The sequence below is a fragment of the Tachyglossus aculeatus genome, chromosome 26 (assembly GCF_015852505.1).
Source record: "Tachyglossus aculeatus isolate mTacAcu1 chromosome 26, mTacAcu1.pri, whole genome shotgun sequence".
NCBI lineage: Eukaryota > Metazoa > Chordata > Mammalia > Monotremata > Tachyglossidae > Tachyglossus > Tachyglossus aculeatus.
Genome location: NC_052091.1, coordinates 1,010,569 through 1,033,487, shown reverse-complemented (window position 1 = coordinate 1,033,487; position 22,919 = coordinate 1,010,569). Strand labels below are relative to the sequence as shown.

Below are 22,919 nucleotides of genomic sequence, written 5' to 3'. Positions count from 1 at the left end.
CCACCCGTGTGGGGTGGAATGTGCCAGTGTGAGCCCCAGTCACATACAAACACACACACACACACACCCATCCCCGCCCCCACCCACCGGGCCCTGCTCCAAGAGGCTATTTCGGTTCTAAGGGAAGCAGAGCGGGGGCAGGGTTCTGTCCGTGGGCCTCGCCGGTTCTACCCCCACTGGGTTGGGAGAAGAGGAGCGGGCCTCGACGCAGCGCTGAGCTGTATAAACACCGTTGGGGGCCGCGAGGGGGGTAGGGGGGGAAGCTCGGGCTAAATTTAACTGGAATTTCACCGCTGAGTCACGGGCAACAGCTGCCGCCTGCCCCTCCGGCCCCTATTCGGCCCGGCCCGTCGCTTGCCCTCAAGGGGTTGAAGCCACCGCCGGGTCCCCGGGCCTTTCCATCCAGCCCCCCGCCTTTCGGTCCTCCCGTCGCCGGTCCGGGGCCCGGTCCCCTGCCTCTGCCTCGGGGGGTGGGAGCCGAGCTCCGGCCCGTCGCCAAGGGGTTAAAGGAGGGGGCGGGGCCGGGGGCGGGAGAGGCCTGGTCCGGGGAGCCCGCCGGCCGGCCGGCCGCGGGTGGTGGGCGCCTGGCCTGAGGATGAGGAGGGGGGATCGGCCCGGCCTGTGAGGCTTCGGAGCGGGGCCTGGCCCGGGCCCGGCCCCCGTCTCGGCCATGTCGGCCGAGGTGCGGCTGAAGCGGCTGCAGGCGCTGGTCCTGGACCGCAGCTTCGTGGGGCTGGAGCCGCTGCTCGACCTGCTGCTGTGCGTCCACCACGAGCTGCGCTCCTCGGCCTTGGCCCACGACAAGTACGTGCTGGAGTTCCTGCAGTGGGGTGAGTGCCGGGGCCGGGGGCCCAAGGAGCCCACCGACACACGCCCCCCAGTACTCCGGGGGTAGGCTGAGAGGTCCCCACCCCGTCTCCTCCTCCTCGCCCCCCCTGCGACAGGCCCCGGAGGCCGGGACTGGGGTGAGGGCCCGACAGAGACCCCCTCCTCAACCCCCCCAAATACACACTCACACATACACAGGCGGACAGACCCTTCCCCACCGCCCCCATGGCGAGAGGCCTCGGCCGCCGGGAGGCTGCCGTCAGGCTGGGGAGGTCCGGAGGGCGGGAATCAATCAATCAATCGTGTTTATTGAGCGCTTACTGTGTGCACAGCACTGTACTAACCCCCCCCCCCCCTTTAGACTGTGAGCCCACTGTTGGGTAGGGACTGTATATGTTGCCAATTTGTGCTTCCCAAGCGCTTAGTACAGTGCTCTGCACATAGTAAGCGCTCAATAAATACGATTGATTGATTGATTGATTGGGAAGTACAAGTTGGCGTCCAGTGCCTGGGGCCGCTCAGCCGCCCCGGCAGGGCCCGAGGCCGAGATTCAGTCGTAACTCTCCTGCTCACTTTAGGGGAGGGTCTCGCCTCGCTCCGGCCGCCCCCCCGCCCCTGGAAATGCCCTCCCCCCTCCCCTGGAAATGCCCTCCCCCCTCCTGCCGACCCCCAGGGCTCGGACTGCGGCCGCCCCCCTCCCTCCGTCCCATAAACAGTCCGGCCCCGGAGGCTCAGAGACCGGGAAAACGGGACGGACACACCGGCCCTCCCCGGGCAGCCAGACCCAAGCCCGGCCTGCGGGCAGCCTGTCGGGCGAAGGGGGGGACTGAATCCGGAAAAGCTGGGCTCGGGCACGGGAATCCAGACCCGAAGCGGGACATTTGGAGGTGGGGGTGCGTGTATGTGGGGGGGGGGGGGCGCCCCTGCCCCGCCGCTCCAACCTAATCAGGTTGGAAAAGTCCCTGGCCCAGATGGGGCTCACAGTCTCAATCCCCATTTTCCAGATGAGGGACCTGAGGCTCGGAGAAGTGAAGTGACTTGCCCAAAGTTTCTGGGACTCTGGCACTGGAGTGGGGTTGGAGGGTCGGGGGTCGTCAGGGACAGACACAAACCGGGGCTGCCCCCGCGGGCCGGGCCTGGCTCTCCCTCTTCTCTGCGCATTCTCTCCCTCCATGGGACCCCCTCCCCTGCCCTCCCCTCCTTTCCATTCCATTCTCGGCACCAGTGGCCCCCGCACCTGCTCCCGGCGCCCAATGTAGCCCCCCCCCCCCCCCACGGGATTGCCGCTGAGGGGGAGAGGGAGGGAGGGATGGAGGGATGGAGGCCGGTGTCTGGGGTCCGGGCTGGGCCTGGGGTGCGAAAGGCCTCGGAGCGGGGAGATCCTGACCGACTGTGCGGGGCCCCGGTGGAGCCTCCTGCTCGGGCCGGGCCGGGCTTCGCTTCGTGGGCCGCGGGAGGGGCTCCGGGAGGCAGCTGCCAGGAGGAGGGGCAGGGGGAGAGAGGAAGGGAGGGAGGGGAAGGGGGGCAGCGGGGCCTTCTGCTGCCTTAAAAGGCCGCTTGGTTCCCGGCGTCTGGGCTGGGGCCCGCTCAACCGGCTCGGCCCCCCGCTCCTCTTCCGCAGGCGGGGCTCCGGACCCTCCCCCGCCCCCCCCCCCCGTCTCTGGTCAGCCCCGACCCAAGGTCGTCAGTTGTCCACACACCCTCCATCACTCTGGGGGGGTCTGCGGTCGGGCTGGCAGGTGACCAGGAAAGCAATGCGGCTTAGTGGATAGAGAGAGGCCGGGCCTGAGAGTCGGAAGGATCCCTACTCCACCACTTGTCTGCCGTGTGGTCTTGAGCAAACCGTTTCACTGCTTTGGGCCTCAGTTTCCTCATCTGTAAAATGGGGATTGAGACTGGAAGCCCTATGTGGGACAGGGACTCTGTCCGATCCGATTACCTGATTATCTACTCCCGCACTTAGTACGTCGCCTGGCACATAGTAAGAGCCTAACAAATACCACAATTACTTTCACGAAATGCCAGCAGGGATGGGGGGCGGGGGGGCGTTGGGGGAGGAGGCAGAAAAGTGACGAGGGCGGGGCATCTCCTGGCACCTGGGCACAGCTCACAGGTGCCAGGTCCGCAGCGTCGGACAGAAACTGGGGACCGGGAAGGAGGGGCTGGAGAGAAGCGGGCTGCCACCAGGCCTTTCCAGGACCTGGGTTCTAATTCCGGCTCTGCCACTCGTCTATACTGTGTAACTTTGGGCGAGTCACTTCACTTCTCTGAGCCTCAGTTCCCTAATCTGGAAAATGGGGATTGAGACTGTGAGCCCCATCTGGGACAGGGACTTTGTCCAACCTGATTAGCCAGTATCTACCCAAGCATTTAGTTTAGTGCCTGGCACAGAGTAAGTGCTTAACGAATACCATAGAAAAAAGAGCTTTCACACGTGTGCACAAATACACACACGCTGCTCCCCCCAGAGATCACCTCTAAAGCACAACTTAGACACACACTAGACAAGCCTATAACCCCTAGGCACCCCAGGGGTGGGCACCCCAAGCTCATATTTGCACACAGTCAGGCCCACCACTGCAAGTATACACACACACATGAAGACTCACCCCCCACTCACCCCCCACCCCCCGGTACTTCGGCCCTCGTTCCACACCAGCCCCACTCAACTGGGCAGGGCTTTCAGACTGCCAAGGTGGCCCCCCGGGGTGGACCATTTTTGAGGGGCAGGAAGCCCCCGGGGACCTCACCGTGAAACGCCAACCTGCCCCCGCAGCGGAGCCCATCGCCGCCAGGCTGAAGGAGCTCCAGCTAAGGAGGGAAGATTTTGAAATCCTCAAGGTCATCGGCCGAGGGGCCTTCAGTGAGGTGAGAGGCGGGGCCTGAGAGAAGGGCGGGGCCTTCAGACAGGTGAGGGATGGGCTTGAGAAAAGAGGGGGGTCTCAGACTAGGTGCGGGGCGGGGTCTGAAAAGCGAGGGATTTTCAGCGAGGTGACAGGTGGGGCCTGGGCCGGGGGTCCTTTAGGGAGGTGAGGGTGGGGCTTGAGAGAAGGGAGGGCCTTCATTCATTCATCTAATCGTATTCATTGAGCGCAGAGCACTGTACTAAGCGCTTGGAAAGTACCATTCAGTAACAGAGACAATCCCTGCCCACAACGGGTTCACAGTCTAGAAGTGGGGGAGACAAGCATCAAAACGAGTAAACAGGCGTCAATAGCGTCAATATAAAGAAATGGAATTATAGGTATATACACATCATTAATATAAATAGGTGCATATATACACCAGTGCTGGGGGGGGGGGGGGCAGAGCAAAGGGAGTCGGGGATCTTTATTGAGGAGAGGGCGGGGCCTGAGAAGGGGGAAGCCTTCATTCATTCATTCATTCAATCGTATTTATTGAGCGCTTACTGTGTGCAGAGCACTGTACTAAGCGCTTGGGATGGACAAGTTGGCAACAGTGAGGGGAGGGGACCGGCCTCATCCACACTGGCAAGCTTTTGGGCATCCTGGCAGGTGGCGGTGGTGAAGATGAAGCGGACTGGGCAGGTTTATGCCATGAAGATCATGAACAAGTGGGACATGCTGAAGCGCGGGGAGGTGAGGCTCGGCGCCGGGGGACTCCCGGGGCCAGGCTGGGCCGGGGCAGTGGGTGGGCCAGTCTCGGAGGCTCCGCAGGGTCCCGGGAAACCCGATTTGGGGGCTCAACCCGTCCCCGGCGGCTCCCCCGCAGGTGTCGTGTTTCCGGGAGGAGCGAGACGTGCTGGTGAACGGGGACCCGCGCTGGATCACACAACTGCACTTCGCCTTTCAGGACGAAAACTACCTGGTGTGTGTGCGCACGTGACGGGGAGGGGTGTGAGGGAGGTCATCATCATCATCAATCGTATTTATTGAGCGCTTACTGTGTGCAGAGCACTGTACTAAGCGCTTGGGAAGTTCAAATTGGCAACATATACAGTCCCTAGGGAGTCTCGGTAAGGAAGAGAGGGACAGGGCTTCGTGTCTCTCTGTCCAGGGGACCGGTCTCTCTGGCTGTATCTCTGGGGGAGAGGACAGGGGATGGGTCTCTGAGGTCTCTGAGCCCGGCCGCCCGGTCCCTCCCGCAGTACCTGGTCATGGAGTACTACGTGGGCGGCGACCTGCTGACTCTGCTTAGCAAGTTCGGGGAGCGGATCCCCGCGGAGATGGCGCGTTTCTACTTGGCAGAGATGGTCCTGGCCATCGACTCGGTTCACCGGCTGGGCTACGTGCACCGGTCCGACGGCGGCGGTGGGGGAGAGGGGGCGAGGCCTGGGACGGCGGGGCGGGGAAGGGAGGGGGATTATCCGGCCGTGGGTCTCAGCGCCGTCTCGCCCCGCAGGGACATCAAACCCGACAACATCCTGCTGGACCGCTGCGGCCATATCCGCCTCGCCGACTTTGGCTCTTGCCTCAAGCTGCGGGAGGACGGGACGGTGAGGGGACGGGGCCTGAAGCACGGGCAGGAGGGGCCCTCCAGAGAGCGTGGAGAATGATGATGATGGCATTTATTAAGCGCTTACTACGTGCAAAGCACTGTTCTAAGCGCTGGGGTAGAGACGGGCTCATCAAGTTGTCCCACGTGGAGCTCACAGACTCAATCCCCATTTTCCAGATGAGGGAACCGAGGCACAGAGAAGTTAAGTGACTTGCCCGAAGTCACTCAGCTGACAAGTGGCGGGGCCGGGATTTTCAGCGTGGCTTAGTGGATAGAGCATGGGCCCGGGAGTCAGGAGGACCTGGGTTCTAATCCAGCCTCCGCCACTTGTCTGCTGTGTGGCCTTGGGCAAGTCACTTCACTCCTCTGGGCCTCAGTTCCCTCATCTGCAAAATGGGGATTAAGAGTGTGAGCCCCATGTGGGACAGGGACTGCGTCCAAGCTGATTAACTTGCATCTACCCCAGCGCTTAGAACAGTGCTTGGCATATAGTAAGCGCTTAACAAATAATACCATAATAATAATAATAAAGGGTGGGGAGTGAGTGGACGGGACATTCAGGGGCCGGGGCTGCTCCTATGGGAGAGGGGCGGATCCTGGGAGGTCATGGGGCAGAGCCCTAGCCCCCTCTCCTAGGTGAGCTCCGCGATCGCCGTGGGCACCCCGGATTACCTGTCCCCCGAGATCCTGCAGGCCGTGGCGGACGGGGCCGCCGCCTACGGCCGCGAGTGCGACTGGTGGTCGCTGGGAGTCTTCGCCTACGAGATGTTCTTCGGGCAGACTCCCTTCTACGCCGAGTCCACGGCGGAAACCTACGGCAAAATTGTACACTTCCAGGTGGGTTGCCCACGACACGCCCCGGCCCGAGGAGACCTCTTCCCTTTTAGACTGTGAGCCCCCTGTTGGGTAGGGACTGTCTCTCTATGTTGCCAATTTGTACTTCCCAAGCGCTTAGTACAGTGCTCTGCACATAGTAAGCGCTCAATAAATACGATTGATGATGATGACCGCCATTCATTAATTCATTCAATCGTATTTATTGAGCGCTTACTGTGTGCAGAGCACTGTACTAAGTACAAGTTGGGAAGTACAAGTTGGCAACATCTAGAGACGGTCCCTCTCCAACAGCGGGCTCACAGTCTAGAAGGGGGAAACAGACAACAAAACAAAACCCATTAACAAAATAAAATAAATAGAATAAATATGTACAAGTTAAATAAATCCAAGCCGTCACCAAAACCTGCCGGCCTCAGCTCTGCAACATTGCCAAGATCCGCCCTTTCCTCTCCATCCATACCGCTACCCTGCTCATTCAAGCTCTCATCCTATCCCGTCTGGACTACTGCACCAGCCTTCTCTCTGATCTCCCATCCTCGTGTCTCTCTCCACTTCAATCCATACTTCATCCTGCTGCCCGGATTGTCTTTGTCCAGAAACGCTCTGGGCATGTTACTCCCCTCCTCAAAAATCTCCAGTGGCTTCCAATCAATCTGCGCATCAGGCAGAAACTCCTCACCCTGGGCTTCCAGGCTGTCCATCCCCTCGCCCCCTCCTACCTCACCTCCCTTCTGTCCTTCTCCAGCCCAGCCCGCACCCTCCGCTCCTCCGCCGCTAATCTCCTCACCGTTAGGCCTCGTTCTCGCTTGTCCCGCCATCGACCCCCGGGCCTGGAATGCCCCCAATCCCTCTGCCCATCCGCCAAGCTCGCTCTCTTCCTCCCTTCAAGGCCCTCCTGAGAGCCCCCCTCCTCCAGGAGCCCTTCCCAGACCGATCCCCTTCGTTCCTCTCCCCCTCGTCCCCCTCTCCCTCCCCCCGTCTTACCTCCTTCCCTTCCCCACAGCACCTGTATACATGTATATACGTATGTCCAGATTTATTACTCTACTTGTACCTATCTATTCTATTCATTTTAGTTTGTCAGCGTGTTTGGTTTTGTTCTCTGTCTCCCCCTTTTAGACTGCGAGCCCCCTGCTCATCATCATCATCAATCGTATTTATTGGGCGCTTCTACGTGCAGCGCACCTGGGTAGGGACTGTCTCTATCCCAAGCGCTTAGTCCAGTGCTCTGCACACAGTAAGCGCTCAATAAATACAATTGATTGAATGAATGAATGAATTTATTTTACTTGTACATATTTACTATTTGTTTTATTACGTTAATATGTCCCTTCAAGGCCCTGCTGAGGGGCCCTTCCTTCCTCTCCCCCTCGTCCCCCTCTCCATCCCCCCCATCTTACCTCCTTCCCTTCCCCACAGCACCTGTGTAGATGTATATGTTTGTACATATTTATTACTCTATTTTATTTGTACATATCTATTTTATTTTGTTAGTATGTTTGGTTCGTTCTCCGTCTCCCCCTTTTAGACTGCGAGCCCGCTGTTGGGTAGGGACCGTCTCTCTATGTTGCCAACTTGGACTTCCCAAGCGCTCAGTCCGGTGCTCTGCACATAGTAAGCGCTCAATCAATACGATTGATGATGATTGATTGGGGGGGGGGAGAGTGAGGATCGTTTGGCGGATTTGAGGAGGGCAGCCTCCCCCTTTCCCTTCGCCCCCAGGAGCACTTCTCGCTGCCGCTGTCGGAGCCGGGGGTCCCCGCGGAGGCGCGGGACCTGATCGAGCGGCTGCTGTGTCCGCGGGAGGCGCGGCTGGGCCGGCGGGGGGCGCGGGATTTCCGCGCTCACCCCTTCTTCGCGGGGCTGGACTGGGAGGGGCTCCGCGCCAGCGCCCCGCCCTTCGTGCCCGACTTCGCCCACCCCACCGACACCTGCAACTTCGACCTGGTGGACGACGCGCTCACTGACATGGTGAGCGGGGGCGGGGTACGTCGCTCTTCAATTTCTCCTCCTTCCCGCGACGCCCCCCGCCACTCCCGAGCTTGCTTTTATTCCGGGGGGGATTAATTTATTATTATTATTATTATCAGCCAATCATTCAGTAGTATGTATTGAGCGCCTACCGTGGGCAGAGCACTCTAGCCTCGCGGAAAGAGCACGAGCTTGGGAGCTTGCTTTTATTTCGGGGGGGATGGATTGACTTATTATTATTATCAGCCAATCATTCAGTAGTATGTATTGAGCGCCTACCGTGGGCAGAGCACTCCAGCTTCGCGGAAAGAGCACGAGCTTGGGAGCTTGCTTTTATTCCGGGGGGGATTAACTTATTATTATTATTATTAGCCAATCATTCAGCAGTATGTATTGAGCGCCTACCGTGCGCAGAGCACTCTAGCTTCGCGGAAACAGCACGAGCTTGGGAGCTTGCTTTTATATCGGGGGGGGGATGGATTGACTTCTTATTAGCCAATCATTTATTTATTATTTATTTATTTTACTTGTACATTTCTATCCTATTTATTTTGATTTGTTGGTATGTTTGGTTCTGTTCCCTGTCTCCCCCTTTTAGACTGTGAGCCCACTGTTGGGTTAGGGACTGTCTCTATGTGTTGCCAATTTGTACTTCCCAAGCGCTCAGTCCAGTGCTCTGCACATAGTAAGCGCTCACTAAATACGATTGATTGATTGATTGATTGATTGATGTATTGAGCGCCTACCGTGGGCAGAACACTCCAGCTTCGCGGAAAGAGCACGAGCTTGGGAGCTTGCTTTTATTTCGGGGGGGATGGATTGACTTATTATTATTATCAGCCAATCATTCAGTAGTATGTATTGAGCGCCTACCGTGGGCAGAGCACTCTAGCTTCGCGGAAAGAGCACGAGCTTGGGAGCTTGCTTTTATTCCGGGGGGGGATGGATTGACTTATTATTATTATTAGCCAATCATTTATTTATTTATTTATTTATTTTACTTGTACATTTCTATCCTATTTATTTTATTTTGTTGGTATGTTTGGTTCTGTTCTCTGTCTCCCCCTTTTAGACTGTGAGCCCACTGTTGGGTAGGGACTGTCTCTATGTGTTGCCAATTTGTACTTCCCAAGCGCTTAGTACAGTGCTCTGCACATAGTAAGCGCTCAATAAATACGATTGATTGATTGATTGGTTGATGTATTGAGGGCCTACCGTGGGCAGAGCACTCTAGCTTCGCGGAAAGAGCACGAGCTTGGGAGCTTGCTTTTATTTTGGGGGGGATGGATTGACTTATTATTATTATCAGCCAATCATTCAGTAGTATGTATTGAGCGCCTACCGTGGGCAGAGCACTCTAGCTTCGCGGAAAGAACACGAGCTTGGGAGCTTGCTTTTATTTCGGGGGGGATGGATTGACTTATTATTATCATTAGCCAATCATTCAACAGTATGTATTGAGCGCCTACCGTGGGCAGAGCACTCTAGCTTCGCGGAAAGAGCACGAGCTTGGGAGCTTGCTTTTATTTCGGGGGGGATGGATTGACATTATTATTATCAGCCAATCATTCAGTAGTATGTATTGAGCGCCTACCGTGGGCGGAGCACTCTAGCTTCGCGGAAAGAGCACGAGCTTGGGAGCTTGCTTTTATTCCGGGGGGGATGGATTAACTTATTATTATCATTAGCCAATCATTCAACAGTATGTATTGAGCGCCTACCGTGGGCAGAGCACTGTAGCTTCGCAGAAAGAGCACGAGCTTGGGAGCTTGCTTTTATTTCGGGGGGGATGGATTGACTTATTATTATTATCAGCCAATCATTCAGTAGTATGTATTGAGCGCCTACCGTGGGCAGAGCACTCTAGCTTCGCGGAAAGAGCACGAGCTTGGGAGCTTGCTTTTATTTCGGGGGGGGATGGATTGACTTGTTATTATCATCAGCCAATCATTCAACTGTATGTATTGAGCGCCTACCGTGGGCAGAGCACTCTAGCTTCGCGGAAAGAGCACGAGCTTGGGAGCTTGCTTTTATTTCGGGGGGGATGGATTGACTTATTATTATTATTAGCCAATCATTCAGTAGTATGTATTGAGCGCCTACCGTGGGCAGAGCACTCCAGCTTCGCGGAAAGAGCACGAGCTTGGGAGCTTGCTTTTATTCCGGGGGGGATTAACTTATTATTATTATTATTAGCCAATCATTCAGTAGTATGTATTGAGCACCTACCGTGGGCAGAGCACTCTAGCTTCGCGGAAAGAGCACGAGCTTGGGAGCTTGCTTTTATTTCGGGGGGGGATGGATTGACTTATTATTATTATTAGCCAATCATTTATTTATTTATTTATTTATTTTGCTTGTACATTTCTATCCTATTTATTTTATTTTGTTGGTATGTTTGGTTCTGTTCTCTGTCTCCCCCTTTTAGACTGTGAGCCCACTGTTGGGTTAGGGACTGTCTCTATGTGTTGCCAATTTGGACTTCCCAAGCGCTTAGTCCAGTGCTCTGCACATAGTAAGCGCTCAATAAATACGATTGATTGATTGATTGATTGATGTATTGAGGGCCTACCGTGGGCAGAGCACTCTAGCTTCGCGGAAAGAGCACGAGCTTGGGAGCTTGCTTTTATTTCGGGGGGGATGGATTGACTTATTATTATTATCAGCCAATCATTCAGTAGTATGTATTGAGCGCCTACCGTGGGCAGAGCACTCTAGCTTCGCGGAAAGAACACGAGCTTGGGAGCTTGCTTTTATTTCGGGGGGGATGGATTGACTTATTATTATCATTAGCCAATCATTCAACAGTATGTATTGAGCGCCTACCGTGGGCAGAGCACTCCAGCTTCGTGGAAAGAGCACGAGCTTGGGAGCTTGCTTTTATTTCGGGGGGGATGGATTAACTTATTATTATTAGCCAATCATTCAGTAGTATGTATTGAGCGCCTACCGTGGGCAGAGCACTCTAGCTTCGCAGAAAGAGCACGAGCTTGGGAGCTTGCTTTTATTTCGGGGGGGATGGATTGACTTATTGTTATTATCAGCCAATCATTCAGTAGTATGTATTGAGCGCCTACCGTGGGCAGAGCACTCTAGCTTCGCGGAGAGAGCACGAGCTTGGTAGCTTGCTTTTATTTCGGGGGGGATGGATTGACTTATTATTATTATCAGCCAATCATTCAGTAGTATGTATTGAGCGCCTACCGTGGGCAGAGCACTGTAGCTTCGCGGAAAGAGCACGAGCTTGGGAGCTTGCTTTTATTTCGGGGGGGATGGATTGACTTACTATTATCATCAGCCAATCATTCAGCAGTATGTATTGAGCGCCTACCGTGGGCAGAGCACTCTAGCTTCGCGGAAAGAGCACGAGCTTGGGAGCTTGCTTTTATTTCGGGGGGGGATGGATTGACTTATTATTATTATTAGCCAATCATTTATTTATTTATTTATTTATTTTACTTGTACATTTCTATCCTATTTATTTTATTTTGTTGGTATGTTTGGTTCTGTTCTCTGTCTCCCCCTTTTAGACTGTGAGCCCACTGTTGGGTTAGGGACTGTCTCTATGTGTTGCCAATTTGTACTTCCCAAGCGCTTAGTCCAGTGCTCTGCACATAGTAAGCGCTCAATAAATACGATTGATTGATTGATTGATTGATGTATTGAGCGCCTACCGTGGGCAGAGCACTCTAGCTTCGCGGAAAGAGCACGAGCTTGGGAGCTTGCTTTTATTCCGGGGGGGATGGATTGACTTATTATTATTATCAGCCAATCATTCAGTAGTATGTATTGAGCGCCTACCGTGGGCAGAGCACTCTAGCTTCGCGGAAAGAGCACGAGCTTGGGAGCTTGCTTTTATTTCGGGGGGGATGGATTGACTTATTATTATTATCAGCCAATCATTCAGTAGTATGTATTGAGCGCCTACCGTGGACAGAGCACTCTAGCTTCACGGAAATCAATCAATCAATCAATCAATCGTATTTATTGAGCGCTTACTATGTGCAGAGCACTGGACTGAGCGCTTGGGAAGTACAAATTGGCAACACATAGAGACAGTCCCTACCCAACGGTGGGCTCACAGTCTAAAAGGGGGAGACAGAGAACAAAACCAAACATACTAACAAAATAAAATAGAATAGAATAGAAAGAGCACGAGCTTGGGACTCAGAGGACTGGGTTTTAATCCTCATCATCAATCGTATTGATTGAGCGCTTACTCATCATCATCATCATCATCATCATCATCATCATCAATCGTATTTAGTGAGCGCTTACTATGTGCAGAGCACTGTACTAAGCGCTTGGGAAGTACAAACTGGCAACACATAGAGACAGTCCCTACCCAACAGCGGGCTCACGGTCTAAAAAGAGAAGCAGCGTGGCTCAGTAGAAAGAGCACGGGCTTTGGAGTCAGAAGGCGTGGGTTCGAGGCCCGGCTCCGCCACGTGTCTGCTGTGTAACCTTGGGCAAGTCACTTAACTTCTCTGAGCCTGTTACCTCATCTGTAAAATGGAGATTTTCCAGAGCCCCACGTGGGACAACTTGATCACCTTGTATCCCCCCCCCCCCCCAGCATTTAGAACAGTGCTCTGCACATAGCGCTTAACAAGTGCCATTATTATCATTAACTTCTCTGAGCCTCAGTTCCCTCGTCTGTAAAATGGGGATTAAGACTCTGAGCCCCACGTGGGACAACCTGATCACCTTGGATCCCCCCCCCAACGCTTAGAACAGTGCTTTGCACATGGTAAGCGCTTAACAAAGGCCATCGTTATTATTAAGGGCGGCCCCCATCCAGGGCTAGGAGGTTTGTTCTTGTCTCGTCTTGTCTGCTGGCCTGTTTCCCTGCAGCTGCCCCTCAAGGACTCTGCCTTGTCCCCAGGAGACGTTGTCGGACATGATGGAGGATTCGCCCCTCGGGGTCCACCTGCCTTTCGTGGGGTTCTCCTACTCCTATGCGGCCTTCGAGTAAGAGCGGCCCGCGCCCCTCCCTGCCCCTTCTCCTCTGCCCCCTCCCCGACCCCCTGACCCCACCAGAGCAGCGGTGGGGAAGCGGGGCTCAGGTTGTGGAACGGGCCCCCCAGGGACAGCGAGCCCCCGGGCCCGGCCAACCCCATCCCCATGGAGCTGGACCCTAAGCCGCGCCCACAACCGGAGCAGAAACCGCAACCGGAATCACAATCGCAACCGCAACCAGAATCGCAGCCGGAGCCGCAACCAGAATCGCAACCGCAACAGGAGTCGCAACCGGAGCCGCAGCCCCTGGGAGAGGTGGGGAAAGGGCTGCGGCCTATTTTTTTAGACTGTGAGCCCACTGTTGGGTAGGGGCTGTCTCTATATGTTGCCAACTTGTACTTCCCAAGCGCTTAGTACAGTGCTCTGCACACAGTAAGCGCTCAATAAATACAATTGATTGATTGGGGACATTCCCCTGCGAGAGGAAAGGGTTAATAAGAGCCTCGCATTTGGGTGACCCCCCCCCCCTCCTTTTCTTCCTTCTCCCCTCTCTGGACTCCCTTTTCTCCTCAGCACAAACAGCCAAATTTTTAATTTTTAATTCTTTTTTGTTTTATTCATCCGTTCAGCATTCACGAGAAGTACCGTGGCCCAGGAGAAAGAGCACAGGGCCGGGAGTCAGAAGACCTGGGTCCTAATCCAGGCTCCCCCATTTGTCTGCTTTGTGACCGTGACCAAGTCTCTTGCCTTCTCTGTGCCTCGGTTTCATCACCTGTAAAATGGGGGATTCAATACTTTTTCTCCCTCCCCCTTAGACCTTCATTTCCCCTCAATCAATCAGTCATATTTATTGAGCGCTTACTGTGTGCAGAGCCCTCGACACCTCTCGTGGGACAGGGACCGTGTCCGGCATGATTATCTTATATTTATCCCAGTGCTTTGCACGTACTAAGTGCTTAACAAATACTACTATTATTATTATCCTCACCCATTCATATTTTCTTTCTTTTTTATATCTGTGAATTATTACTACTATCGTTTTGCTGTCTCCCCTGCTAGGCTACAAACTCCTTAAGGGTAGTTTGTACTGTATTCTACCCTTCTAAACTCTTAATCAAGCAGTCAATGGTATTCATTAAGGACGGTCATCCCGTTACAGAGCTCTACACAGTGTAGTTGGTGCTCAGTAATATTATTTATTGATTGTTCTGGTCACTTGCTGCGTATGGAGTTTTACAGCAGGGTTTCTGCTGAGTGAAGAGCTCCATACTGGGGTGTCTGCTGTGGGTAGAGCTCTGTAGCGGGGCGACTACTTTGTGCACCACGTGTACCATAATGAGGAGCCTACGACTTGCTGCCTTTCAGGTACTTGGACTCAGGTACTTGCCTTGAGCAGGGCACTGTAATGGACTCCCGCTGTGGGCAGAACGCTGCATTAAGCACCTACTAGGTACAGAGCACTGTACTGGCCTTTGGGAACGTACGACTGAAATCCAACGTGCCCGGGAGGACCTTCCGGGATGTTTTTTTCATATAGTATTTGTTAAGCACCACTTTGTGCCAGGCCCTAGAGTAAGAATTGGGGTAGATACCAGCTAACCAAGTTGGACATAGTCCAGGTCCCCAAATCATCATCATCAATCGTATTTATTGAGGGCTTACTATCAATCAATCAATCAATCGTATTTATTGAGCGCTTACTATGTGCAGAGCACTGTACTAAGCGCTTGGGAAGTACAAATTGGCAACACATAGAGACAGTCCCTACCCAACAGTGGGCTCACAGTCTAAAAGGGGGAGACAGAGAACAGAACCAAACATACCAACAAAATAAGATAAATAGGATAGAAATGTACAAGTAAAATAAATAAATAAATAAATAAATAGAGTAATAAATATGTACAACCATATATACATATATACAGGTGCTGTGGGGAAGGGAAGGAGGTAAGATGGGGGGATGGAGGGGGGGACGAGGGGGAGAGGAAGGAAGGGGCTCAGTCTGGGAAGGCCTATGTGCAGAGCACTGTACTAAGCGCTTGGGAAGTACAAATCGGCAACATCTAGAGACAGTCCCTACCCAACAGTGGGCTCACAGTCTAAAAGGGGGAGACAGAGAACAAAACCAAACATACTAACAAAATAAAATAAATAGAATAGATATGTACAAGTAAAATAAATATAGAGTAGTAAATATGTACAAACATATATACAAATGGGGATCACCGTCTTAATCTCCATTTTACAGATGAGATTACTGAGGCACAGACAGGTAAAGCAGTGTCACCTAGTGGATGGAGCACGGGCCTGAGAGGCAGAAGGATGTGGGTTCTAATCCCGCTCTGCCACTTGTCTGACGTGTGACTTTGGACAAGTTGCTTAACTTTTCCGAGCCTCAGTTCCCTCATCTGTAAAATGGGGATTACGACTGTGAGTCCCCTGTGGGACGAAGACTGCGCCTTACCTGATTACCTTGAGTAATGATAATAATAATGGTTTTTGTTAAGCGCTTATTATGTGCCAAGCATTCATTCAATCGTATTTATTGAGTGCTTACTGTGTGCAGAGCACTGTATTAAGCGCTTGGGAAGTTGGCAACATATAGAAGTTGGCAACATATAGAGATGGTCCCTACCCAACAGCGGGCTCACAGTCTAGAAGGGGGAGACAGAAAACAAAACAAAACATATTAACAAAATAAAATAAATAGAATAAATATGTACCAATAAAATAGAGTAATAAATACGTACAAACATGTATACGTATATACAGGTAGTATATACATATATATATACATATATACAGAAGCACTGTTCTAAGCACTGGGGTAGGTAGAAGGTAAGCAGGTTGTCCCACGTGAGGTTCACGGTCTTAATCCCCATTTTGCAGATGAGGTATCTGAGGCACAGAGAAGTTAAGTGATTTGCCCAAAGTCACACAGCAGACAATAATAATAATAATAATAATAATAATAATGGCATTTATTAAGCGCTTACTATGTGCAAAGCACTGTTCTAAGCGCTGGGGGGATACAAGATGATCAGGTTGGCCCACGCGGGGTTCACAGTCTTCATCCCCATTTTACAGATGAGGGAACTGAGGCTCAGAGAAGTGAAGTGACTTGCCCAAGGTCACACAGCAGACATGTGGCGGAGCCGGGATTCGAACCCATGACCAGACAAGTGATGGATCCGGAATTAGAATCCACGACCTCCAACTCCCAAGCCCGGGCTCTTTCCACTAAGCCACGCTGCTTCTCTTGCATCTACCCCCAGTGCTCAGAACGGTGCCTGGCACATAGTATGCGCTTAACAAGTGCCATTACAAAAAAGGTGACTTGTCCAAGGTCACACAGCAGACAAGTGGTTCTCTGGTCACCCTGGGTCTCCGGAATGGGCCGTGACGGTGGAGTTGGGCGGGGGATGGATTAGAGGCCCGGTGCTCCATCCCCCGACCCGCCCGCGTCTGCGTGTGTTTGGAGGCAGGTTGAGGGGGCACCGCGGGGGTCGGCCGAGGTGCGGGGGCTGCGGGAGCTGCAGGCCAAGCTGGAGGAGGAGATGCTCAGTCGGCAGAGACTCCACCGCGAGCTGGACGCGGTCCGCGAGGCCAACCAGACCTTTGCCAGGTGAGGGCCGCCTCCCTCCTCTCTCCCCCTGACCCCAGCCAGGACCTGTCCCTCCCCCGCCCCGCTTCTTCCCCCCCCCGGTTCGGTAATAATAATAATAATAATAATAGTATTAAGCGCTTACTATGTGCCAAGCATTGTTCCAAGCGCTGGGGTAGCTACAAGATTATCAGGTTGTCCCACGTGGGGCTCACAGCCTTAGTCCCCATTTTACAGATAACTGAGGCACGGAGAAGCTAAGTGACTTACCCGAAGTCAACACAGCTGGCAAGTGGTGGAGTGGGGATTAGAACCCATGACCTCTGACTGCCAAGCCCGTGCTTTCCGCTAAGCCACGGTGCTTCTGTAATAATAGTGATGATGATGGTCTTTGTTAAGCGCTTACTATGTGCCAAGCACTGTTCCAAGCGCTGGGGTAGATACAAGATTATCAGGTTGTCCCACGTGGGGCTCACAGTCTTAGTCCCCATTTTACAGGTAACTGAGGCATGGAGAAGCTAAGTGACTTACCCAAAGTCAACACAGCTGGCAAGTGGTGGAGTCAGGATTAGAACCCATGACCTCTGACTTCCAAGCCCGTGCTCTTTCCACTAAGCCACGCTGCTTCTCTAATAATAGTGATGATGATGGTCTTTGTTAAGCACTTACTATGTGCCAAGCGCTGTTCTAGGCGCTGGGGTAGATACAGGATTACCAGGTTGTCCCAGGTGGGGCTCACAGTCCTAGTCCCCATTTTACAGATGAGATAACTGAGGCGCAGAGAAGCTAAGTGACTTACCCAAAGTCAACACAGCTGACAAGTGGTGGGGTCGGGATTAGAACCCATGACCTCTGACTTCCAAGCCCGTGCTCTTTCCACTAAGCCACGGTGCTTCTCTAATAATAATGATGATGATGATGGTCTTTGTTAAGCGCTTACTATGTGCCAAGCGCTGTTCTAGGCGCTGGGGTAGATACAAGATTATCAGGTTGTCCCAGGTGGGGCTCACAGTCCTAGTCCCCATTTTACAGATGAGATAACTGAGGCGCAGAGAAGCTAAGTGACTTACCCAAAGTCAACACAGCTGACAAGTGGTGGGGTCGGGATTAGAACCCATGACCTCTGACTTCCAAGCCCGTGCTCTTTCCACTAAGCCACGGTGCTTCTCTAATAATAATGATGATGATGATGGTCTTTGTTAAGCGCTTACTATGTGCCAAGCGCTGTTCTAGGCGCTGGGGTAGATACAAGATTATCAGGTTGTCCCAGGTGGGGCTCACAGTCTTAGTCCCCATTTTACAGATGAGATAACTGAGGCGCAGAGAAGCTAAGTGACCTACCCAAAGTCAACACAGCTGACAAGTGGTGGAGCGGAATTAGAACCCATGACCTCTGACTCCCAAGCCCGGGCTTTTTCCACTAAACCACGCCGCTTCTCTGTGGCTCGAGACCCACCGTCTGGGCTCGGGACCTTTGTCCCCGGGGGGGCGGCCCCTCATTCATTCATTCAGTCATATTTATTGAGCGCTTACTGTGTGCACAGCACTGTACTAAGCGCTTGGGAAGTACAAGTCGGCAACATATAGAGACGGTCCCTACCCAACAGTGGGCTCACAGCCTAGAAGGGGGAGACAGACAACAAAACAAAACACGGAGACAGGTGTCAACATCGTCACATCGTCAGAACAAATAGACTGTGAGCCCACCGTTGGGTAGGGACCGTCTCTATATGTTGCCAACTTGTACTTCCCAAGCGCTTAGTACAGTGCTCTGTGCACAGTAAGCGCTCAATAAATACGAATGAATGAATTAAAGCTATATGCATATCATTAAGAAAAGCAGCGTGGCTCAGTGGAAAGAGCCCGGGCTTTGGAGTCAGCGGTCATGAGTTCCAACCGCGGCTCTGCCAATTGTCAGCTGTGTGACTTTGGGCAAGTCACTCAACTTTTCCGTGCCTCAGTTCCCTCATCTGTAAAATGGGGATAAGACTGTGAGCCCCCCGTGGGACCACCTGATCACCTTGTAACCTCCCCAGCGCTTAGAACTGTGCTTTGCACATCGTAAGCACTTAATAAATGCCATCATTATTATTAACCCCCCGCCTTACCTCCTTCCCCTCCCCACAGCACCTGTATATATGTCCGTATGTATTTATTACTCTATTTGTACATACTTATTCTATCTATTTTATTTTGTTAATATGTTTTGTTCTCTGTCTCCTCCTTCTAGACTGTGAGCCTGCTGTTGGGTAGGGACCGTCTCTAGATGTTGCCAACTTGTCCTTCCCAAGCGCTTAGTACGGTGCTCTGCCCACAGTAAGCGCTCCATAGATACGATCGAATACATGAATGAACAAAATAAATAGTAAATAGGTACATAGAGTTCATTCAGTCGTATTTATTAATAATAATAATAATGATGTTGGCATTTGTTAAGCGCTTACTATGTGCAAAGCACTGTCATCTGTAAAATGGGGATGAAGACTGTGAGCCCCACGTGGGGCAACTTGATCACCTTCTAGCCCCCCCAGCGCTTAGAACAGTGCTCTGCACATAGTAAGCGCTTAACAAACGCCGTCATTATTATTATTATTATAAATACGATTGAATGAATGAATGAATACAAGGTGATCAGGTTGCATTTTACAGAGGAGGTAACTGAGGCTCAGAGAAGTTAAGTGACTTACCCAAGGTCACACAGCAGACGTGTGGCAGAGCCGGGATTCGCCCCCCTGACTCCAAAGCCCGGGCTCTTTCCACCGAGCCACGCTGCTATTTACTGAGCGCTTACGGGGGTGCAGAGCAGTGTACTAAGCGCCGGCCCTCTCCCCCTGGCCCAGCCAGCTGCGCGCGGCGGAGAGCCGCAACGGGGAGCTGGAGGCGCAAGTCCGGCAGCTGCAGGAGCGCGTGGAGGAGATGCGCGCCCAGGACCGCGCAGGCAAGCACCCCTTGCCGGACGCGGAGCCGCGGGACGGGCCGGGGGAGGGGACGGGCCGGGGCCCGGGGGTCGGGGGTCGGGCCCGGGGAGGGGGCTGCGCTGGCTCCAGCATGTGGAGAGCACGGGCCGGGGCACGGCGTTCTTCTCCGGTGGCCTTCGTCGCTCCTACCTTCCTCTCTTCTCCTTCCAGCTGGCTCAGGCCCCCTCACCCCCAGCACCCCGCAGCCGACCGCCCATGTAAGACCCTTTTCCCATCCCAAACTCCGCCGTCGGACCCCGCATCCTCTCCCCCCGCCCAGAGCTCTTCATCCCCTCCCCGCACTAGCTCTCCCCAACCCCATCCCGCAGCTCTCCACCTCCCCCCGGCCCTAAACTCTCCCCGGTACCCTGAGCACTTCTCCCCCTGCTCTGTGCTCTTCCCCCGGCCCTGAACATTGGTCCCCCTGCCCTGAGCTCTTCCCCCGGCCTTGAACATTTGTCCCCCTGCCCTGAGCTCTTCCCCCGGCCCTGAACATTTCTCCTCCGGCCCTGAGCATTGGTCCCCCTGCCCTAAGCTCTTCCCCCGGCCCTGAACATTTCTCCTCCGGCCCTGAGCATTGGTCCCCCTGCCCTGAGCTCTTCCCCCGGCCCTGAACATTTCTCCACCGGCCCAGAGCATTGGTCCCCCTGCTCTGTGCTCTTCCCCCGGCCCTGAACATTGCTCCTCCGGCCCTGAGCATTGGTCCCCCTGCTCTGAGCTCTTCCCCCGGCCCTGAAAATTGCTCCTCCGGCCCTAAGCATTGGTCCCCCTGCCCTGAGCTCTTCCCCCGGCCCTGAACATTGCTCCTCCGGCCCTGAGCATTGGTCCCCCTGCTCTGAGCTCTTCCCCCGGCCCTGAACATTGGTCCCCCTGCCCTGAGCTCTTCCCCCGGCCCTGAACATTTCTCCTCCGGCCCTGAGCATTGGTCCCCCTGCTCTGTGCTCTTCCCCCGGCCCTGAAAATTGCTCCTCCGGCCCTGAGCATTGGTCCCCCTGCTCTGTGCTCTTCCCCCAGCCCTGAACATTTCTCCTCCGTCCCTGAGCATTGGTCCCCCTGCCCTAAGCTCTTCCCCCGGCCCTGAACATTGCTCCTCTGGCCCTGAGCATTGGTCCCCCTGCTCTGAGCTCTTCCCCCGGCCCTGAACATTGCTCCTCCGGCCCTGAGCATTGGTCCCCCTGCTCTGTGCTCTTCCCCCGGCCCTGAACATTGCTCCTCCGGCCCTGAGCATTGGTCCCCCTGCTCTGTGCTCTTCCGCCAGCCCTGAACATTTCTCCTCCGGCCCTGAGCATTGGTCCCCCTGCTCTGTGCTCTTCCCCCGGCCCTGAACATTGCTCCTCCGGCCCTGAGCATTGGTCCCCCTGCCCTAAGCTCTTCCCCCGGCCCTGAACATTGCTCCTCCGGCCCTGAGCATTGGTCCCCCTGCTCTGAGCTCTTCCCCCGGCCCTGAACATTTCTCCACCGGCCCCGAGCATTGGTCCCCCTGCTCTGTGCTCTTCCCCCGGCCCTGAGCATTCGTCCCCCTGAGCCCTGAGCACTTCTCCCCCGGCCCTGAACTCTCCCAACGAGCCCTGAGCTTGTCCCCAGCCGAGCTCTCCCCTCCCTGCCCAGAAATCATCATCATCAATGGTATTTATTGAGCGCTTACTATGTGCAGAGCACTGTACTAAGCGCTTGGGAAGTACAAATTGGCAACACACAGAGACAGTCCCTACCCAACAGTGGGCTCACAGTCTAAAAGGGGGAGACAGAAATCTTCCCGCGGCCTTTATCTCTTCTCACCTTATCTCGCTCCTGAGCTCTTCTTTCCCCCCGCCAACCGAGGTCGATGCCTTCTCCTCTCCGGTCGTGGGTGATCCCCGGGCCACTCCGAGTGGAGGAGCAGCGAGGGTCCCCAGGGGCGGATGCGGGGCCGGGCGGGGGGCGCAGAGCTGCTGGATCGGGTCACCTGCCGTTCTCTCTCCAGCTAGATAGCTCCCCGCCTGCTCTGGGCCCGTCCACGCGGGTGGGGCCCTTGGGCCACCGCCTCCGCGGCCACCGCCACCGCCACCGCCGCCTGCGGCCCTTTGCCGGGGTATGTTGGCTGCCCACGCCCGGCCCCCGCCGGCCCAGGCTTTCCCTCCGCCTGCTGCCCACCCGCCCGTGCTTTGGTCTCTCTCTTCTCTGCCACATTCTTCACTCCCCTCCCCACCCCCCAACCCTCGCGGAGGGGAGGGGGCGACCAGATCCGGGCAGGGACGGAGGGAGGGGGTCCGCTGGGTGGACAGGAAGGAGGGGTGAAGTCTCAGGCCCCTCTCCCTGTAAGGTGGGGTCTGGCCGGTGGGGTAGGGGAGTGCAGGGCTGGGGGTGGCCATTGTGACCTAAAGATCTTGATGCAAACGGGGGCGGGGGGTCAGGGGTCAACCGTGCAGCCCGCTTTCTCCACAGGTCCCTAGGAGTGGCCTTCCTGAGGAGACGGTCAGCCTGTTCGCCGCTGCCTTGGCTCCTGCCGCAGCCCTGGGCTGGGCCAGGCTGGTGGGGTCCCGCGGCTGCGCTGCAGCCTGAGGCCCTGCCCGGCCTTCCCCCCAACAGGCCCGGGGAGGCCTCGGGCCCGTCCCCGTCCCCTCGCCCTGACCCTTAGGGCCTTGGCTCTGCCCTCTCCCCCTTCGCTCGTCCTCCCTCCCCTGGCCAGCTTGGGGAAGGGGTAGGGCGGCCCCGGATTCCCTGCCCCGAACCCCTGGCTCCGTTCGGGGACCGGGCCCTCAGGCTTGAACCTCGTGATCCTGGCCGCCCCGTTGGCGGCCCAGGGGAGGGCAGAGTCGGTTCGGGCTGAAATGGGCTTTACTCGGGCTCGGTTCTAGGACTTTCGAACGGCCCTGCTGCATCCCCCCCCTAAAATCCTCTCCCCACTTTAACGCTCTCCCAGGACCTCACACCAGACCTCCCCGCTGCGGTTTGGTAGTTACGGACCCCACCTCCCTGCCCTTCCCCGGGGGGAGGGGGGGGGAACCCCACTACCCCTCCTTATTTATGCACTGCCCCCAGAGCCCAGTATTTATTGTGTCGTCCCACTCCTGGGCCTGCCCCCACCTCCAATAAACCGATCATTCTCTAGCTTTCTGTCATTCATTCACTGTGTCTATATGTTGCCAATTTGTACTTCCCAAGCGCTTAGTACAGTGCTCTGCACACAGTAAGCGCTCAATAAATACGATTGATGATGATGATGATTGAGTGCTTACTGTGTGCAGAGTACTGTACTAAGCGCTTGGGAAGTACAGGTTGGCAACATATGGAGACGGTCCCTATCCAACAGTGGGCTCACAGTC

At 54.8% G+C, this 22,919-nt stretch overlaps 1 protein-coding gene across 4 annotated transcripts; it reads left to right on the top strand.

The window, feature by feature from the left end:
* Positions 1-579: 579 nt before the first annotated feature.
* DMPK (DM1 protein kinase) lies at positions 580-22,705 on the top strand. 4 transcript variants are annotated; one of them, XM_038767195.1, is made up of 15 exons: positions 580-830; positions 3,605-3,696; positions 4,344-4,427; positions 4,561-4,656; positions 4,937-5,085; positions 5,191-5,284; positions 5,923-6,123; positions 7,846-8,094; positions 12,980-13,065; positions 13,182-13,368; positions 16,539-16,678; positions 19,498-19,595; positions 19,786-19,832; positions 21,578-21,685; positions 22,039-22,243. In XM_038767195.1, exons 1-15 carry the CDS (start codon positions 671-673, stop codon positions 22,153-22,155), a joined length of 1,908 nt encoding a protein of 635 aa, XP_038623123.1. In that variant the 5' UTR covers positions 580-670; the 3' UTR covers positions 22,156-22,243. The 4 variants fall into 4 exon arrangements, with proteins under 4 accessions (XP_038623123.1, XP_038623122.1, XP_038623121.1 ...); XM_038767194.1 differs by having other exon boundaries at positions 7,846-8,109; XM_038767193.1 differs by having other exon boundaries at positions 581-830; positions 21,582-21,685; positions 22,039-22,705.
* Positions 22,706-22,919: the final 214 nt, after the last annotated feature.